This window comes from Microchirus variegatus (genome assembly GCF_963457635.1).
Source record: "Microchirus variegatus genome assembly, chromosome: 19".
Lineage (NCBI taxonomy): Eukaryota > Metazoa > Chordata > Actinopteri > Pleuronectiformes > Soleidae > Microchirus > Microchirus variegatus.
In genome coordinates this window covers 17,086,153-17,105,653 of record NC_139820.1, presented here as the reverse complement: position 1 = coordinate 17,105,653, position 19,501 = coordinate 17,086,153, and the positions used below count along the sequence as shown (strand labels likewise).

General features: G+C 41.1%; 1 protein-coding gene across 2 annotated transcripts in view; it reads right to left on the bottom strand.

The window, feature by feature from the left end:
* Positions 1–2,046: 2,046 nt before the first annotated feature.
* The window catches only part of myot (myotilin), a 36,774-nt gene continuing 19,319 nt past the window's right edge, over positions 2,047–19,501 (bottom strand). The window contains exons 9-18 of one of the 2 annotated variants that reach the window (XM_083905978.1): positions 17,495–17,711; positions 13,768–14,756; positions 12,534–12,684; positions 12,173–12,274; positions 11,280–11,317; positions 8,879–9,017; positions 8,006–8,213; positions 7,641–7,806; positions 7,005–7,138; positions 2,047–3,852 (exon numbers count right to left, since the gene is read on the bottom strand). In XM_083905978.1, coding sequence (XP_083762104.1) covers positions 3,710–3,852; positions 7,005–7,138; positions 7,641–7,806; positions 8,006–8,213; positions 8,879–9,017; positions 11,280–11,317; positions 12,173–12,274; positions 12,534–12,684; positions 13,768–14,756; positions 17,495–17,711 — 2,287 coding nt within the window. In that variant the 3' untranslated portion in view covers positions 2,047–3,709. The remainder of the gene's footprint in view (positions 3,853–7,004; positions 7,139–7,640; positions 7,807–8,005; positions 8,214–8,878; positions 9,018–11,279; positions 11,318–12,172; positions 12,275–12,533; positions 12,685–13,767; positions 14,757–17,494; positions 17,712–19,501) is intronic. The other variant, XM_083905979.1, reaches the window with a different exon arrangement.

The window sequence follows — 19,501 nt, the reverse complement described above, 5'->3', positions numbered from 1 at the left end:
CATTTAGAGGAGCACTGGTTACCTGTTTCCTGAATGCATCAGCGCTCGCATCTGCTAATAGCGGCAGCTAAGCGGAAGGGGACACACACACACACCTCAGACCAACGCACCAACCTACAACAGAAGATTGTCAGCACGGCATCGTATTAACTCTTCACGTATTAAAACTGCGCTACATACCTGCAGAACACAAAGCCAGATGCCGGAACACTGCGACTCGGCGCAGCTGCACACCTGCAGCACTCGCTTTGGCAGAGGGAAAGAGGGAGACTGAACAACTGGGGGGTATATGAAGCACCCCGCATTAGTTCTACATTCATTCTACAGGTGCCGGTAAGGGGCGTGTCACCCTCCTGCTGCGATCGCCATACCTGCTGCAAACTAGACTGACTACAAAGATGCCAGAGAACTGAAATGCGCAACCACTATAACCCATCCGGTTACATCTGGAATATTTTTTTGCCCTATTGTGTACAATTTGCCCTTTTATGTTTAACTTACCTAGAGTTTATTTTGGCCCTTGTTTATTCCATCCATCCACAATCGAAAGGATCAAGCGGTCCTTGGATGGATGCCTCTTCAGTGCCCTTTCATTACGCTTACCGTAAACGTTAGTAGATTCGCGCACTAGAAAAAAACGTGCGGCTGATTTAACCAGGTAAACGCGAACCACGACTGGCTTGACCGCAGTACAGAGGAAGAGGGACCTCTTAACATGGTGAGTACAATACTAAGCAGTGCTCCCGTAACACTCAGAACTCAATAAATATTACGTGATATTAGGTAAATGTTATATTTCACGAGTTGCACAAACAAACACGAAGAATCTCCCAAAGTAGACGTGTGGAGAAGTACTATTGGCTACAGCTCTGTGGGTCAGCACAGTGAGAAAGCTTGTTAGTTAACCTAATAACACTTAAAGAGACATCCATTTGGCAGATACATATGGGGGAAGAAAAAGAAAAAGACTGTTGCATTGGCCGGGAATCGAACCCGGGCCTCCCGCGTGGCAGGCGAGAATTCTACCACTGAACCACCAATGCTTGATGGAGCCCCGTATGTCATCAATCGGCATTAAGGTCGTCGACACCTGGCTTTCCGTGGTCAAATCGACCGCTCCTAAATGTGAGTGTCCTAAACGGCCCTAAAACGTTTCCCATTCATTCTCTATGGTAGTGCTAAACCGCTACGGATGTAATGCGCTTCCCGGCCACTCGCGAACTTTGGAACTGTAACCGCTTAAACTCCGTCTCTCTCTCTTACCTTACTGACAATGATGCCGCTCCTAAATGTGAAATACATCCATGTGTGAAGTGCGCCATTGTTCGCTCATTTACGTCAATTCCTTACGTCAATTCTAATTAACGGCCAATCTAACGGCCAAAACCAAGCAGTCCTATTTCCGGTTCTACATGATAGTCCTATCGAAAGCGATCACAATGTACTGAAAAGAAAATGTTAAAAGTATGTCAAAACAACTATGTCATATTATATTATAATAATAATAATATGTAAAAAATAATAATGTTAACATTTTATTGAAAAACATTTTTTTTATATATTGTCTGTATCAGTATTATTATTATTATTATTATTATATATTTGTGGGGATATGAAACCAAATGGATTCAGCTTGTGATAGAAAGGCTTTTATCCAATTTATTCTGAAAATTCCTGTCATTGATTCAAAGTCTAGTGTATTTAATCCTCTCTTGACCCAGCGCAAACACACGTAGGTCTAACTGCAGACATTGTGTTCATATTGTATGACTTTTTCAAAAACTAATGTCTGATATTAGTCTTACTGTGCTGCTTTACAATTCTGATATGTTCACATTTTGAATAAAAGCACATTTTATTAAATTAAAACCACCATGTCAGTTGTATTCCATATTGTGATATCTGATATTGTTATCAGTAACGTTTTAATTACTCCATATGAACTTTTGTGTATTTTACATTTTGTTCTGGTAACATCGACTTAAGTTACATAATTATTATTATGCCAGTGATTTAAAAATAAATATCAGGAGGCAAAGCCGAGATCACACAGACTTTATTATTCATTCATCCAGTGATATGCAGAACTTCTTTCTTACACAACAAACAGTACTTAAGAGAGTTACACACTACTACTGCGTTTAAAATAAATCTCAACAGAATGGGCTGAACTCACCAAAACCAGTGCTTTAAGCAAATACAATTTTTAACCCTGCTTGATCCACATATTTTAAATAAAGTGTAAAAATATTGCATCCAAAAGCATTAGATCTGAGGTAAGAGTCTAAAGTAAGGTTTCCTGGCTGCTCTTTAAATAAATTATTGCCACTGAGTTGGGGCCATACAGGGTTAAATGCTGTTTTTTTTTGTTTTTTTTAGTAGTTTACATGCATCTTCAGCTAAAACACAGGGTTTTGGTGAAGTAACCTTCTGGCAATAACAGCAAGCAGTTTTGTGGTTTCAAGCAGGCAAATCGAGCCTCTGTGAGATGTTTTTGTCTGAGGCGCTGGTCAGGAAATCTAAGTTAGAATTCTGGACATAGGCTGACAAACTAATACCCATTTTCAACTGAACATTAATGATGCAGGGGAAGAAGGGGACTCCTCCATGGACAATTTGGAAAAGCATCTCATCTCCACTGCAGATGTTTTGAAATGTTAACTTTGCTCAGTGATTCAGTTCGGAATTTCCATTTGTTTTCAGGTTTGGTTATGAATTCAGTCCAAAAGGCTGGGTATGAGGCTGGCAGCCAGTTGCTCTTTGTCCAACTCTTTTATTGTAATATTGTACACCACTGTATACTCTGCCTACAGCCAGGCCAAGAGAGGGGCAGCTCAGACAAGTCTCAGCACTGATAAATAATATTTTCAGTTTAAATAAATAGCTTCATAGTAATCCAGAAACAAACATACACAAATCTGAAGCTCAAACATACATAAATCATCCGTTTTCTGGTAAAAGCTGAAGAAAAGGAGGACAGGTTGTCATGATTAAAGTGCAGAGACAGATGCTGACAGTGTGGGATTGTGGGTAGTGTAATTTAAAAACAGGCCTATACATGTAACATAACGTAACATTGAGATGTCACTATTTTTCTACTGGTAATGGTACAGTATGTTGTAGTACTGAAGTTGGCCACTGGTGTAAAACTAGCAGCAGAGATGCCTTTACGTGGACTGATACATCCATGACTTGGATGAACAGGACGGCAGATGAAGAAAGAGACTGTCAGACAAAACTATCAAACATGAGCCTTAACAAGGAAGACACGCATTGGATGAAAACGAGAGGACAGAGGAAAACAAAGATCAGCAGATAAACAATATAAGGAGGGATTACTTTATCTCAGAAGGCACTCGGCCACACTGACCTGTAGGAACTTTTATCTCAAAGAGGAAACCAAATGGTCTTCAAGGTTAGGGCAGTTTCGTGAGGTATTTAAAACAATTTATATAGGGCCAATTCAGAATATAACTATATATCAATTCTATTCGATCCACAATTTCTAATAATAGAGAATAATTGTGTAATACTAAAGTGTTGCTTGTTTGTTTGGATGTACTCATTCAACCTGATGTGTATTGGCTTCAAATAACTGAGAAATGTACCCATTTGCTTTGACGCTGTTTATGTTAACACTCTGACCCAAAGCTTTGTTTGGATATAACAGACATAACAGTTCTACAATACAATTTAGACACGTCGTGGTCTACAGCTCTGCGCTCTCGTAGAGCGGCGCAGTGTGCTGCGCGGGGCTCTCCACAGTCAGAGCAGGCACGTGGCTCAGAGACGACAGCAGCTTCAGGGTTTTTGAGCCAGGGGGCGCTGTTTTTATGGGCTGGGTTGTGCGAGCTGGGAGGGACACAGGGAGGAGAGAGGTTGTAAGAGAAAAACACGTTATTCAGCCTTCTTTAAATTTGCAACTCCCATTCCTAAAAGCACAAACCTAACAAACTCAGGACGGCCAGCTGCAACACTGTGTAGCCCTGGCACCTATAATTTGTCTACAGAATGTGCTTCATTATATCTTTATATATATTATATCAGCAGAGGAAGATGCCAGACATCTTGACCTGACGTTTTCTCCCCTCTCCCACTTTTCCCAGAATTCACAGGCAGACTGACAGAGGATGCCCAACTGTTCACATCTCCTTGTCCTTGTTCTTGTTCTCGTTTGGCGTGTCTCAGTTCTCCTCAGAGCTGAGCTGTTTCCAATACAGCTTTTCAACTTAACTCATCACTGACTCCAGAAACTCCATCCTTGGTCGTCTCACCTGATAATCAAATCTCTGCAACAGAGGTGAGTTCAGTTGTTCCTTAACTAAGACATCACAATCTAAAACAGTGGTTCTAGATTGTGTTCTAGATAGACATGAAACAATAAGACAAGTTTAACCAGTACCACCTGAGAATATATTGAGCTCTTGGAGTAACTCCATTATCTCCAGTATTAAAACAGTGGTGTAAATAGGTTGAGCAAAGTCAGCTAAGGACTTTTCACAAGAGGCAGATTTATTCCCAATAAGATAATTTGCTCTCTTATCATCATCCTCTTCCTCACATATACTTCACACACTGTTATAGTAATATAATATTAAAATGGAACAAGTACTCACAGTTTGAGTACAATGGCTCTGGAACATTATTTCTTTGGTAATGATGATTTGCTAATAATTAAAATATACAGAGTAGAGGGAGATTAAAATATGATAATATAATATTCCAAACACACATGTATGGGTGCTTCTCTGTGTTTGCAGTCATTTTGCTTTACTAGCTCAGTGTTGCTGTCGCCTCCCTCTATCAATAAAACAAATCACTTCCTGTGTGCAGGAATGTCTCCCGGCGACAAGAGATCAACTGAGAAACAGAGAGTGAGTTGTGTGATTTAATTAAAATGAAATGAAATCATGTGAGAATGGTTTTAATCTAACACAGACTTGTTTATATATTTAAGAGTTACACACTGCAGTTTAACCATTGGTTGTAAATAATGTGATAGATGGCTTTCACCTATTGAACGGACATACAATTGTGCGCATACTGAAGCTATGCTGCATCGTATGTCCCCCAGCAGGACATCTGAATCAATTACTTGTTAATTTATGTGAATAACACTCTACAAACTAATCATTTCCAGAGAATGCATTTTTTATGCCACATAGATTTGTGCAATTTTTTTTCTAGCCCTTTAAATGTATAAGATGAAACATACATCAAACGAATATATATACATATATATATATATTTACATATATGTCTTTGGAAATGCTAATTTTGCTTTTGTCACTATTTCTTTAGTGAATCGGGTTGTGATCAGCAGCAGCGACACATTTTACTGGCGGTGGTTACTGGAGTCATGCTAAACATTCTCTTCATGCCAGGTGTCTGAAAATAACCCTCGACTCCTGCACACGGCAGGGCAGCGCGGTCAGATATGTGACCGACACACAACAGCCGGAAAAATGGTTTCTCACTTCCTTCTCCAAACACACATTTTTTTGTATATTTTTTATTGTAGAAAGATGTCGTTGGAGTAGACACGTCACTCAAACATGTCTGACCAATGGGGAAGCACCCGCCCACTGCGGGATATTTATGTCAAAGGGATTTTCAAACGAAAACAAAGTGTTCAAATGCAATTTTTTGAGTGTCAAATATTTTTTTTGCGTTCAAACACTTTTTTTCTTTTATTGAAAAGTTTTTTGTTTTTTAAAATTAAAGTTAAGGTTTTTTTGATTGAAAATATACATTTTGATTGCAGCAAATATTTTTTTGATTGAATAATGACACAAATCTACCTCCATACTGGCGAAGCTGCTTTGACATTCTTAATTTCAGCCCCTGTCGTTACTAGCGTTTATAATGAATTGGAAACCTCTTTCACCTTTTTCAACTGTGTGATTTGGAGCATATTAAATCGATATTTAAACTGTAATAATGTTGTGTTATTAAAGCACACACGAGTCCACTGTATGTAGGCTAAACATAAGTCCAAAATAGGTAAGATAATCGTGATTAGTCGACTAACGGAAAAAATAATTGATAGATTAGTCTACAGCAAAAACAATAATTAATTGCAGCCCTACACTCTAAGCTGAAGACGTCAGAGAGATGCAAACTGTGAGCCACCACATCTGCTGGTCAAACCTCGTCCTCGTCAGATCCCGTTTCACTACATTAATGTTGAGTCTAAACTCACTTTCAGGTTTTCTAATCAGCTGAGCCGTGGAGCTCATGTGTTTCCAGCCTTTGTCAATGCTTTGTCTCCGTCTCACACACAGCAGATGGTGTGTTACGTGATGAGCGGAAACCAGATACCTGCAATATTTTCCACCTCATTGCTTGACGGAATCTATACTTGGAGATTATGTAGTACTCGCTAGGTCAGAAGTTCCCAACCAGGTGAGCCTGGTCTCCACTGGGTGGCACCAAAACACCTGGGGAGTTCATGAAGCTCATTTGATTTTAAGGGTGTAATCATTTATCTTTGTAAAGTACAGATGACTCATCATGTTGTTAACATTAAAAGAAATATTAATTAATAAATACCAAAAAGTATTGCTGAAATACATATTTTATGGAATTATAGGACACAATAAAGTATAGAGTATGAGTTCATTACGGTTTATTGAAAAACTAATTGCTCATAAACTATTATTGTAGAAAAACATATAATGAGTAAATATCAAATGCAGTAAATTGTTTCCTTTTTGTAGGTATATGTGTGTGTGTGGTGAGGTAAGTGTTCCTGAATGCCTCATATTGTCATCAAGTCTCCTCTTGATCACATAACAACATTTGTTCAACGTGCTCCGGCTTCAGCAGTGGATGTAGCGTAGCACAGAGCGCACCACGCTCTCCATCTGTTGTTTGATTATAGGCCTGGGCTGCTATGGTAACAGCCAGGTTATCTCATACATGGAGATAGGTGAGATGAGCCCTTCACTGCAGCTATTTTGCATTTATGCATAGAAAGATAAACAGTGGGTAAGTGGACTTACAGCCTACGTCCAGCCTGGCGTTGCATGTGGACATGCCAGCTTCATTAATGGCAGAGAGGGTGTACCAGCCAGCATCCGACTTCATCACCCTCTCTATCAACAAGCACTGTCGTCCTGAACCGTCCTGGTACAGACTGAAACAAAGATTAGAACGTTATAGTGACCATCGAGTTCACACACAGTGTCCTGATAAAGGCTAAGACAAAACACTAAAAACACAATTCTTCAGATTATTTAAATAAAACGGTGAATAATGAATTAAATGAGGAAAGATAACAGTATAGATAGATTGTTCATGGAGGGGAAGTCTCATGAAAACCTCCTTCCACAATGTCAGACACATGGTTTGTAGAATTTAACCCATAATAGCTACCAGATGTCAGACTGTCTGCAACTGCTTCAACAATTCTTCAACATAGGTTTTAATTTTGTTTATTTAATAATTTGTGTAAGTTTTAGAAAGCTACAAACATAATTAACATAATTTATATTACTACTATACTGTACTACTACTGGACACAATAATAAAAAAAAAAAATAAAAAAAATGCAAACAAACTAAATAAAACTTTATTTATCTACTATATTTACAAGTTTTTGTGTGTGTGAGCTTTTGGTGTGATGGAGCTGACCTCACCTCATTCTGTGGGGATCAATGCGCAGCATGTCCTTATCTTTTTTCCAGAAAAGCTGTGGTGGAGGGGAAGCGTCCACTTTACATTCTAACCTCACAGTGTCGCCTTCTAGAGCTCTGGAGTTCAGCATCTTCAGGAGAAAGGTGGGAGGACGGAGAACTTCCTGGGCTACAGGAGTAGAGGAGGTGGACTGAACTTATCAATGCACTGAAGAAAGCTCATTGAACACCACCCAACAAAAAGCTCATACTGAAAATATTCTTTAATTCAACCACTAACGTTATTAATCTGCTTCAGACTGAAATTCATCAATAAAAAAAAGTTTTATTTCAGCCTAAAAGGAAGATTGCAGCGTTTCATCGATTACCTATGACATCGAGTTTCATGGAAAATCTGCTCTCCCCAGCTCGGTTCCTGGCCACACATTCATACACACCAGCGTGGTGCACTGTGACAATCTCTATGATGAAGGAGTGCATTCCTTTCTCACACACTAACATCTTATGGTAGTCGTCTGGACGAATGGCTTTGCCGTCAAGGTACCAGCAGAGGTCTGGTGTGGGGAGGCCCCCGACCTGAAGACAGGAAGGTAGATTTCAGTCCTTATACACATGGAAACAGAGGGTTCCCTCTACCATCTTTTTCATTTAAAACATTTTTTTCCAGAAAAATATTTGAAGAACATGTCCTTCAAGAAAAACAACCCATAATGATTACATACACCCGGGCCTATAATGTAGTGCTTCTAAGGAAATACACCATAAATGGAGAAGGAGATGTTGAGCATGTGCGCCGTGTACAAACCTTTTTTATATATATTACAGTCAATACCAGGCAAAGCCAAAGGAAATAAAATAAACGTTATCATAAAGCGAACAAACAAAGAAGATGATGATGCAGATGGAGAGACATGCCATCACCATTTTTCCTAAGTAGCATATTGGTTGTAAACACAAAAATGCAAGGGTGGCGTTTTGAGATTTTTCAGTTCAAAAACTAGGATTTCTGTGCTCCCCAAATGTTTTGTGTTGATTAAACCGATACCAAATATTTGCCTGTACTCATTTTCATGTGTGCGACCCTTTAGTCGTCCTTTATTGACCCTTCACATGATCACACACCCAGTTATAGAGGTAAAGAAGCCTGGCCTTGTAGAAATATAGAATTGAGTCTATTAATAAACTTCACACTGTTAAGACCTTTGTGTTAATGCAGGCCTGCATGTGTTTGTGTAATTCACCTTGAAGTCAATCCTGCAGAAGCGTCCCTCCTCCACAGTGAGGTCCGGGGGGATCTGCAGGAAGCGAGGAGCGTAACATTTCTCCTGGATAGCTGAACCCTCATTACCTCGCTCATCCGTCCCCGAGTGGTGCCTCCCCCTGTCAGCAGAGAAAGAGAAAGATTATTTATTCATAACTCTACTTCACTTTCAGTGAGTTCACTAGTGACAGCAGATACACACTTAGGCAACCATAAACACAGATACTGACTGTGTTCTGTTTGTGTCCTGTGACAGCACAGCTACAGTATTAGCTCCCCTGACAAGACAGGTTCAATTGTATGACACTTGGTAGATTTATGAACATTTATCCTGAGATTAAGTTAACACAGGCTGTATTCTTTACATACTTACATACATACATTGTTGCAAATGTATTAATAAATGATTAATGTGGTGATTCCCACAAAGGTCTGGCCACAACGCTGGGGTGTTATGGCCAGAAGGTTATCCTGATTAAAAATATTCATGCCAGAATGTATTGTTTATTGTCATAGTAAATGTCAGATAATGAAAGATTGCTTTTAGTCGCTGAGTAAATGTTGGATACGACCTGTTAAAGGCGCCATATGTTAGAATGTGGCCAAAAACAGTTACTACACTCAAATTCAAAATACAGAGGTCTTTTAGGTTTCGTTTTCTCCGCCATTGTTGTAGCTCAGACGTAACTGGCAACCCGTGGTTGCTCGGCAGCTGAGACTCTACTGACTGCAATGATTTGTAGACGGTGGTAGGTGGCGCCACATTCCAAAACATGATTTCAAAACATAAACATGATTTGCGGTTTGCAAAAGATTTTTTTTAATGCGAATAATTTGGCTGTACTGTTGTTGTTGGTGTCTCTGTGACATATTAGGAGGATTTTACAGCCACTTGCATTAGATTTATTACATAATGCACCTTTAATTAGGGACCGAGCGTACAGGGTGCGAGGACCTTATTGTAATTCAAGGAATTATTATTGTGCTTTTCTTTGACTTTTATGAACAGAAAATGACAAAATAGTGAAACAAAGAAACTCTTTATGAATCCAAGGCAAACATTCAAAGCACTTATGTGATGTATTTGCAAAGGGATCCATCTCTCCGTTTATCCATGTAAAACTACACAAAGCATTAAAAAAAGGTCAGTTTTATAAGTCAAAAATGTAATAGCCGTCATGAAAATATTATAGAACAGTCGCTTTCGTTGAAAACATGGCTGCGAGATTTTAGCCACTTAACAAAAGGCTCGCCTTATAAAATCTATGCTCCCTTCACAAATATGTTTGACAGCCTTTTTTGACAAAAAAAAATGTTTTTCTCACCCCTTTGCAGCAATATCCAAAGAGAGAGAGAATTTTTGTATCAGCTAAATATGCTTAATTTCTCTTAGGAATAAGTGGTTTTAAAAGTTACAGTTTCCAACACATACTTGTAGACTTTAACGACTTTACCGTTGATTTTACGATGTATGCAATTGTAAAGAGGCTAAAATCTGCTTATCCTATCCTCAGCCATGATGAGCGAGTGTCCATGTGCCAGGCTGGTTCTTAGCACCAGGGGCACGCAGAGTTTAGGCAACATTGAATGAGTGTAAGGTATCTTAAACCAACACTCTCCAAAAAGTGTGAACTATCTTTTTAATGTAGAAAAAAAAGGAGCAAAGAGCCTTATATTTGCACGAGGCATGATGGCGTTGACCTCCCCAGACGATGCAGTGTGTGTCAGTATGCTTTGAATCAAGTGGCGGTGAACAAGCAAATTGTCTGGATAAACAGGAAGTCAATGAGTCAGCCAGTGCCTATAGTGGTTACAATACAGTCAATAATATATTTTTCAAACATTGTAACCTTTTATTTACACATTTGAGTTTTGTTTGAACTCAAATTACATCTAATGAGCTACATTAAGACCCAGAAAGAGTTGTGATCAATGTGGGACGCAGTCTACACGTAACTTCCTTTCCTTTGTTGCTCTGTTTATTACACCATTAAAACCTCCCGTCCAAAGACTAGTTAGAAGAATTCAGCGGTGCTTGATAAAGTGCTGCAACAACTGTTTGGAAACCTGATGTAATTTCTGGCAAACGCAGCCAGACGCCGGATGCACTGCTGAGTATTAACCAGGCTCAGGCTGTAATCTATTCTGCATGACAGAGCAGCTCGAGGTTCAGCTGCCACACCAACTGGACAAAAACAAAAAGCGTCAAAAGGTCAAGTACTGGGTTAGAAAGACCAGTTCAGTCTTCCAGCAGCACAGTTTGCTGGACAGTATTCTAACGCGGGAAATCCCGTTTCCTATTATTATATTGTAACACCAACTGGAATAATAACGAGATTAAAAATAATCATAAGAAATATTGAGATATGAATTGTATTTACCATAGTCCACCTGTGTGTCTTCCCTCTGGTGATTCTGGCTGTAACAGAAAACAGATGAGCAGAAGAATGAACAGGTTTCATCTTTGTAATCTAATCATACCCCGTGTGTGTTTTGTGTGTATGTGTGGGTATCTTTGTGAGGACCTAAAAACCTATAAGCCACAGGGAATGAGGACATTTTGGGAAAGCGAGGACATTTTGGCTGGTCCTCATGTTCTGTCTGGGGCCAGCCAAGCTTGGTTTTAGGGTTAGGGTAAGGTTTAGGCATTTAGTTGTGATGGTTAAGGCTAGGGTATGGGACTCAGGAATTTATTGAGCGTCCTCACTTGTAAATGCTGTACAAACGTGTGTGTGTGTTCTGACACAATACTCCTGTTGTCACCAGTGAAGGGGGCTCGTTCTCAGAATGAAGGCCAGAAATAGCTGCTGACAAACTTTGTTGGCTTGAGAGGTAGTGTGTGTGTGTGTGTCCAATGTATGTGTGTTGTGAAAGACAGACAGAATAGATTGTGCAAAGCCCCACAAGGGGGACCTTTTTGACAGAACAATCTCACACATACACACAAACACACACACACTGACAGCTCACTTGGGCTGCTGATTTTAGTGCCTGGCTTTTTCAGCTTAGGGTCAGGAGCCCATCAGGAGGCCCAGAGAGGGACACAGTCTCCGTGTATAGCCATTCAAACCAAAATGACTGTAATCGTGTGTTTGCTTTACTTGATAACAAAACGAAAAACTAATGTTTCGGACAAGAGCCAACATGAATCTACGAGCAGCACGGTGAGTACTGTAACACATGAGTGAAGTCTGACACAGTGTTAGAAATGTTCAGAGGGACTGCAGCAAAAATCATCCACGTCCACTGACAACAGGAGAGTTTGATGTCGTACCTGGTCGAGTTGCGAGTCTGAAAGATTGTCTTGGTCAAACATGTAGGTGGCGTTGTCTGGACCCAGCAGCCTACGAGCCATACGCTCCTCATAGGACAGTTTCTGTCAAAAACGAAGCTTTATACTGTTGAATTGAAATCTTTTATTTCCACACACAGAGAGAGTGTGGACTGATATGTTTCAGTGAAACTAAATGTTTTCTGTTATGTTATTTTTTTTTTTTTTAAACACACTGGGTTATGTGCGAATGGGAACTAGGGTATTTGTGCACAGGACACTTTGGAGGACACACATGTACACACACACATACATACTGTATACACACACACACACACACACACACTACATGTCATACACACACCTGGCTGCGACTTCTTCTGGCTTCCTTTGAGCGCAGCTTCTTCTCCAGATCCTGGATGAGGGCATCTTTGGAGCCTTGGATGTCTTCATCTGTGGAGCGAGAGGAAGAAGGCCGAGGAGTTACAGACTTCTTCAGGATGGGTTTGGGAAGGCTGGAAGATAGAAAGAAGAGAGGGAGGAAAAGATAAATAAAGTGCATGCCGATGGCAGTGAAACTTTCAATGTGATTTGTACATTTGCTTCACACATCAGCAGAATTTCGCTCAAAGTCAAATTTGCATTTGTTTTGTTTACAAGTTGATATCTAATCAATCAGAATGTGTGTTGTTGGCTATGTTTCATTCGGAATATTCAACATGCAAGGTTGCTTGATTGATTGATAACAATTTTCTTTATGTAAAAGTCAAAAAGTCACATTTGAAGAGAAAGAACCAAAGAGCTTCAGTGCAATGTTGTCGAAATGTGGTCTTGAAACTGATTAATGAACATGCTGAAACCTATCAGGCAGCAGCTATGGTACAGCTTCAGCTGCAGAGACAAACAGTGAAACTGACAATTTAGTATAGTTTTTCTTTTTCTTTTCTTTAGCAAAATAAGCTACATATCAGCATTTTTAACTCAGCAATGTATTTTATTATTATATTTATTTATAATGAATTTGCAAAATCTCTGAGACATTCTCAATTTTGTGCCATTTTTTCACGCCACTTCTGTGCTATGGCCTTTAGTGTTGCTTTTCAACTGTAATTATAACACAAATCACTAAAAAATATACCAGTTCTTTACCGATGACACATTTGTGAGGGATCTATCTATTAATGCAAGGAACATCTGTCTGTCTGTTAATCACATTACTGCCCAACGGTTTGATTGACAGGCTTCAAACGCAGCAGGTGACTTACTAAGGGCACCAGTGCTGTGTCAAATTTGATGGTGTTTGGAACATAAATACAAGTTGCTAAAAGAGCTGCTTCTGTCCGTCCACACACAAGAACTGGAGCAGGTACCGCACTAGTTTTGTTTTAAACATTTGAAGGTTATAGAAAGTAGATATAAATCAATCAAACACTGGACTCTCACAGACAGACCTACCTTGTCTGTTTATGGAGTGTTTCTGTAGTTATACAGTCACAGCCTCCTCATTCCTCCTGACATGATCTGCTCTCTGTATAATTTCATAGATCTTGCTTTTTTTGTTGACTTGTTAAGATGTAGTTAAATCTGATGTGACTCACATGGTAGGCGCCTCTTTGTAGCTGGCGGGCAGCGACACCACTGTAGGCTGTACTCTGTTCGGACTGTTGGGCTGTTGGAGAAAGGAAGACGAAGAGGAGGGAGAGGTAGGGGAGCGAGGACTGGAGGGAGACAAAGGCAAAGGCTGCTGAGGATGGGACGAAGGTGAAGAGGAGACTCTGATGGGGAGCAGAGGGCTGGAGGGGGCCAGTGGGGAGAGGGAGGGGGAGGTGGAGGGGTGTGAAAGGTTGGAGTTGGGGCACAGTTTAGATGAGGAGAAGGGGGAGGTGGACTGAGAGGGAAGTACAGAGCAGAGGAACGCAGCTGACGCTGACAAGGTGTCCTGGTTAGCTGGCAGAGTGGCACTGCCCAGGCCGGTGGCACTGGGGACACTGGGGGTGAGGGTGATGGTGGAACGCATGGTTGTGCGGGGGACAGAGGATGAGGCTGGAAACAGTGAGGGGGAGGAAGAGGAGGAGGAGGCAGCAGGGGGAGGAAGCAAGGGAGCAGTGGAAGAAAACAGAGGCACAGCAGAAGAGGCTGAGGTGGAAACAGGGGAGCTGAGACTGGAAGAGGAGGGAGAGGATTTGCTCATTCCGTTGGCCTGGTTCTGAACGTGTGTCTGAGCAGTGGACTGGGTTTGGTTGTGACTGAGGCTGAGAGACTGAAACTGTGACTGAGTCTGTGACAAGGACTTTGACACGGACTGAGTTTGAGAAAATGACTGACTTTGGGTTGATCTGGTTTTAGCTTGACTCTGTGCCTCTGTAACACTAACACTATTCTGGAAAGTGTTGAGGTTCTGTTGGGAGTTGTTCTGGTTCTCCTGAGCCTCCCGCAGCACACTTTCATAGCTGGGTGCCTGGAAGGCTGCCTGTGACTGAATAAAATGCCTTGGTCGCTCATAGTTGAAGGCACTGGGAGGGAAGGTGCTGGGCTTGAAGGTCGGCAGGTCTGAGAGGTTCATGTTGTTGCCTCCAGTCTGGGAGGACTGGAAGTGACAAGACACACAACTTAAGAAAATCTCCCAAACAACACATGATGAATATACATCAGAATATTCAACATGGGGTGAAAAGGGTCACCAACAGATAGTTCTTGTCAACTAATGTCAACAAGATCTAGGAGATATTAAAATTCAAATGAAAGACCTAATGACTATAACTTCATGAATACCAAGCATAGACAACACAGGATACACAGAGGATGCATTTATAAGCTTGGTTTAGTACAGTATGTCCCCAAGGGAAGGGTGCCAAAGAATGGAATGGTTTGGGCTGGATATTTTGGTACTATTTGGTACTAAAAAAAGGTGTACTTACTGTACCAAAACAAACCAAACACGGCTGTAGTCAGCACTGACAGCAACACCAGTACTGTCCTTGATTAGTACCAGTTTGGTAGCTCACTGAAAAAATGGTTGCCATTTGGATAGCGAGGAAAAACAGATTTTCGCCACTTACTAAAATATGCCTGATTAGACAACCTTTTCTGATTGGACAGTGAAGTTTGTGTCACTTTGTAATGTGCTCACTCTACCACACCAACGTGCAAAATCAGCAATTCTTACATTACAGCATACAGTGTTTGAGTGACACTAGGGCTGGGGCAATTGGTCGACGTAAAAAAGGATGGATACCGATCAAGCTGAAGTTAATAAACTCATGATCATCTAAGCTGTGGGAGTATCAATCTGGTGGTTTGTAAGTTCTGCAAGTTGGAAATGGCTTATCACAGCAGTTCAGCTGCTATGGAACACCTGAAGTGAAAGCATCCTGGAGCAGACAGACAGAGTTTTAATTTAAGTTCTGAGCCAGTAGATAATTTCAATAGGACAGGCCGAGGTAATGCTGCTCTGTGCTGGGCACTGTGAGCAGAGCTCTTCACTTCTGACAGGGTTCGCTGCCAAACTAACTATGCCATATCTTGACACATACTTGAATCTAACAAGCTTTTGCTTTAATGTTGTATTTTATTAAAGCAAAGATTACCAGTTAAGTCTGGGGTATTTCTTTGTTGCAGAATAATGCCCTGCAGTGCATACGTTGTCTAAAATTGTTTCATTCTTTTTGCAAGAGAAGATCCATCCATCCATCTCTGTTCTACCGCTTATTCGAGGTTGGGTCGCGGGGGTAGCAGCTTGAGCAGAGAAGCCCAGACTTCCCTCTCCCCGGCCACTTCGTCCAGCTCTTCCGGGGGAATACTGAGGTGTTCTCTCCAGTGAGTCCTAGGTCTTCCCCGGAGCCTCCTCCCAGTGGGACGTGCCCGGAACACCACACCAGGGAGGTGTCCAGGAGGCATCCTAACCAGGTGTCTAAGCCACCTCATCTGGCTTCTCTCAATGCAGAGGAGCAGTGGTTCTACTCTGAGCCTCTCCCGACCGAGCTTCTCACCCTATCTCTAAGGGGAGCCCAGACACCCTGCGGAGGAAACCCATTTTGGCAACTTGTATTGGCTATCTTGTTCTTTCAGTCACTACCCACAGATCATGACCATAGGTGAGGATAGGAGTGTAGATCGACCGGTAAATTAAAATTCTTCACCAAGAGAGACCGATGCAGAGCTCGCATTACTGCAGATGCCGCACCAATCTGTCTGTCTATATCTCGCTCCATTTTAAAAAAAACAAGACCCCAAGATACTTAAACTCCTCCACTTGGGGCAGGATCTAACGCCGGAGAGAGCACTCCACCCTTTTCCGATTGAGGACCATGGTCTCGGATTTGGAGGTGCATCCCAGCAGCTTCACACCCAGAGATCACGGCCCGATGAAGCAAACAGGACTACATCACCCGCAAAAAGCAGAGACCCAATCCTGAGCTAACCAAACCAGACTCCCTCAACGCCCTGGTTGTGTCCTCAGCCTTGCCTGGGAGGCTGAGGAGTGTGATACCCCTGTAGTTGGCACACACCCTCCAGTCTCCCATCTTAAAGAGAGGGACCACCACCCCGATCTGCCAATCCAGAGGCACTGTCCCCAATGTCCATGCGATGTTGCAGAGACGCATCAACAAGACAGTCCTACAACATCCAGAGCTCTGGAACTCTGGACGGATCATCCACACCCGGGGCCCTGCCACGAGAAGCTTTTTCACCACTTCAGCAACCTCAGCCCCAGAGATAGGACAGCCCACCCCCAAGTCCCCAGACTCTGGTTCCTCGTTGGAAGGCATGTCAGTGGGATTGAGGAGGTCTTCGAAGTAATCCCACCACCGACCCAGGACGTCCGAGTCGAGGTCAGCAGCACCCCATCTCCACTGTACACAGTGTTGTTTTGCTTGGGTGACCCAACCGGGGTCATAAATCCCCAACAACTGTGAGCTCCAAGGATCATTGGGACACGCAAACCCCTCCACCACATTAAGGTGGCGGCTCCTCTGAGGGGTGCAAGAGAAGATGATTGAATAAAATATTTCAATATTAATGATGATATTTATTTTGGGCAAATTAATTGTTATATCATTAGAGTAATAAAAGAACAATCAAAATAAATAAATAAGGTGCAGCCCTAAGTGACACAAACTTCACTGTCCAGTTAGAAAAGGCTATCTAACATAAAGATGAAGTTAACACTGAAGCAAGCTTTATTTGTTGAGCCTTTTGTTCAGTGAATACGATCAGTTTTTCCTCAAGTTCTCAATAGCAGTTTCACTATGTTTCACAACGTGACACAGTCTGTACTATCACTTTTACAAAAGTAGGAGAAACATCTCAGACAGTTGTTCTTACAGTGAAATTGAGCTTGCTTGGGGAGAACAGCTTGGGTGTTTTGTCCTTCTCTTGAGCTGGTGGTGGCGTAGGTGAGGGTGGAGGGGGAGGACTGGGTGTACAGGCTGAGATTGTGACCTCTGGTGACCTTAGGCTCTCTGAGCTGAAGACACTCTCCTCCTCACTACGACCAAAGGCTCCTTCAGAGGAAAGGCTGGACGGCTGATGCTCTGGAAATCTGACAGAAACACACAGAGAGATATTAGCGGGGAGATTTGAATATATTCATAGAAAATGTTGGGACAGGAAGCAAACTTGAGAGTGAGGCTGATGGGTGAGAAACAGCTGTTGTGAAAATAATCGACTTCCTGAAGCAAAGGGGATTTTATCCTTGACTGTCTCCACACTTTTCGAACTAGTGTAGCCTTTAAAAGTAATGTCAAGAAAGAGCCTTGTCTTGTCAATAAATAAAAAAAAACATTAAAATCACTAAATAACTAATAATTGACATGCAGGTAAATTTGTTATCCTGAGATGAAGTCAAGTACTTTATGGAGAGAAAAAAGAAAGCCAAAATAACTTTATTTAGTACCATTATACATCAATGTGACAGCACTTTTGGGAGAAATGAGCGTGATGATAACCATTTCCTGGAGGTAAGACATGTTTAAGGTTAAAGACAGTGACTAACCTGTGATTAGGTTTGGCCACAAAAATGCACTTGGTTTCATGACACTGCAAACAATCCACAACTTATCTCCTAATATATGATGCCCAGTTAGTCTTGAACTGTAGTCTGCTGCTCAGCACACATTTTACTTTGTTACACGTCACCACCAACCCTCCCTCCTCTGGGTGAGAATTTAGCTTTAGTCACTTGTGAACTACAGCATGTCAGTATTGGTGATACCGTATCAAAAACAAATGTAATCAGGGAGGAAATATGTTCCCTGAGAAGGTTACTTAGTGTGAGAAGTCTGGAAACATGTTTAAGAGTTATAACTCAAAGTGTGTTTGTGCAATCGATAAACATCATATCAATATAGATAATTGTTTTTATAATGATTGTTAATATTGTGCTAATTATCATTAATATGTATTATTTAAGTACTGCCAAGGTTGAATGTCACTGCTTTCCACAAATCTTGCAGGTCCTAAAACTTTTTTGGAGTGACACCAGCTTAAATATTAAAATCCATAGAAATATAAAGCATTGGACCTTCAAGCGATTCCATGTGGCCCACCACTTAGTTTTGATTTATAATGAGGTATTTATGCAATTTTATCGTGAACAATATATTGTTCCATATCAACACACTTTTATTTTGAAATTCTGTGTAATAGCATGACAAATATTGTTATTATGATGTCATGGAGGAATATCTTGATATCATTTAAGCTCATGTCACCCCCAAACGTTTGATGGGTCATTTTAGCTACTGAGCTCCATGTCATAAATATTTACAGGCCAGTTTTAGGTATCCGACCTCTTCTCCAGCCATTAAATACTGTACAATAATATCCTATGTTTTTAAAGAATGACAGTGTTCTCATCATTTCCCGAGTTGAGACACAGAGGTTAATGTGTATGAGACAAATGAAAGCCAATTATGTGGACAAACCAGGTACACAGTTAAATTTGGCAAAACAGTTAACGGACAGGCCAAGTCCATGGACTCATCCAACAAGGGCTGGACAATATGTATAAACATTAACACAATTAAAAAAATGTATCACATTAATAATTACGTCATGTTCATTTTCTCAAATATACCATAGGTTGGGTTGTTATTATAATAACATTATCGGCTAAAAGAGAAGAAAGTGCAAACAAACAGTGCTGTTATTTTGGTGTTGGCCATCAGCATCACACACTGTAGCTGACATTCATGACACTGTTCCCCACATGATGATGAATGATGCCATCCAGTCTGTGCACACATGAATGACTCACACGTTTACCATATTCACACGGACATATGACAACTTCCACCGCTCGTCACTATCATCAAAATCTTCTTTTTTTTT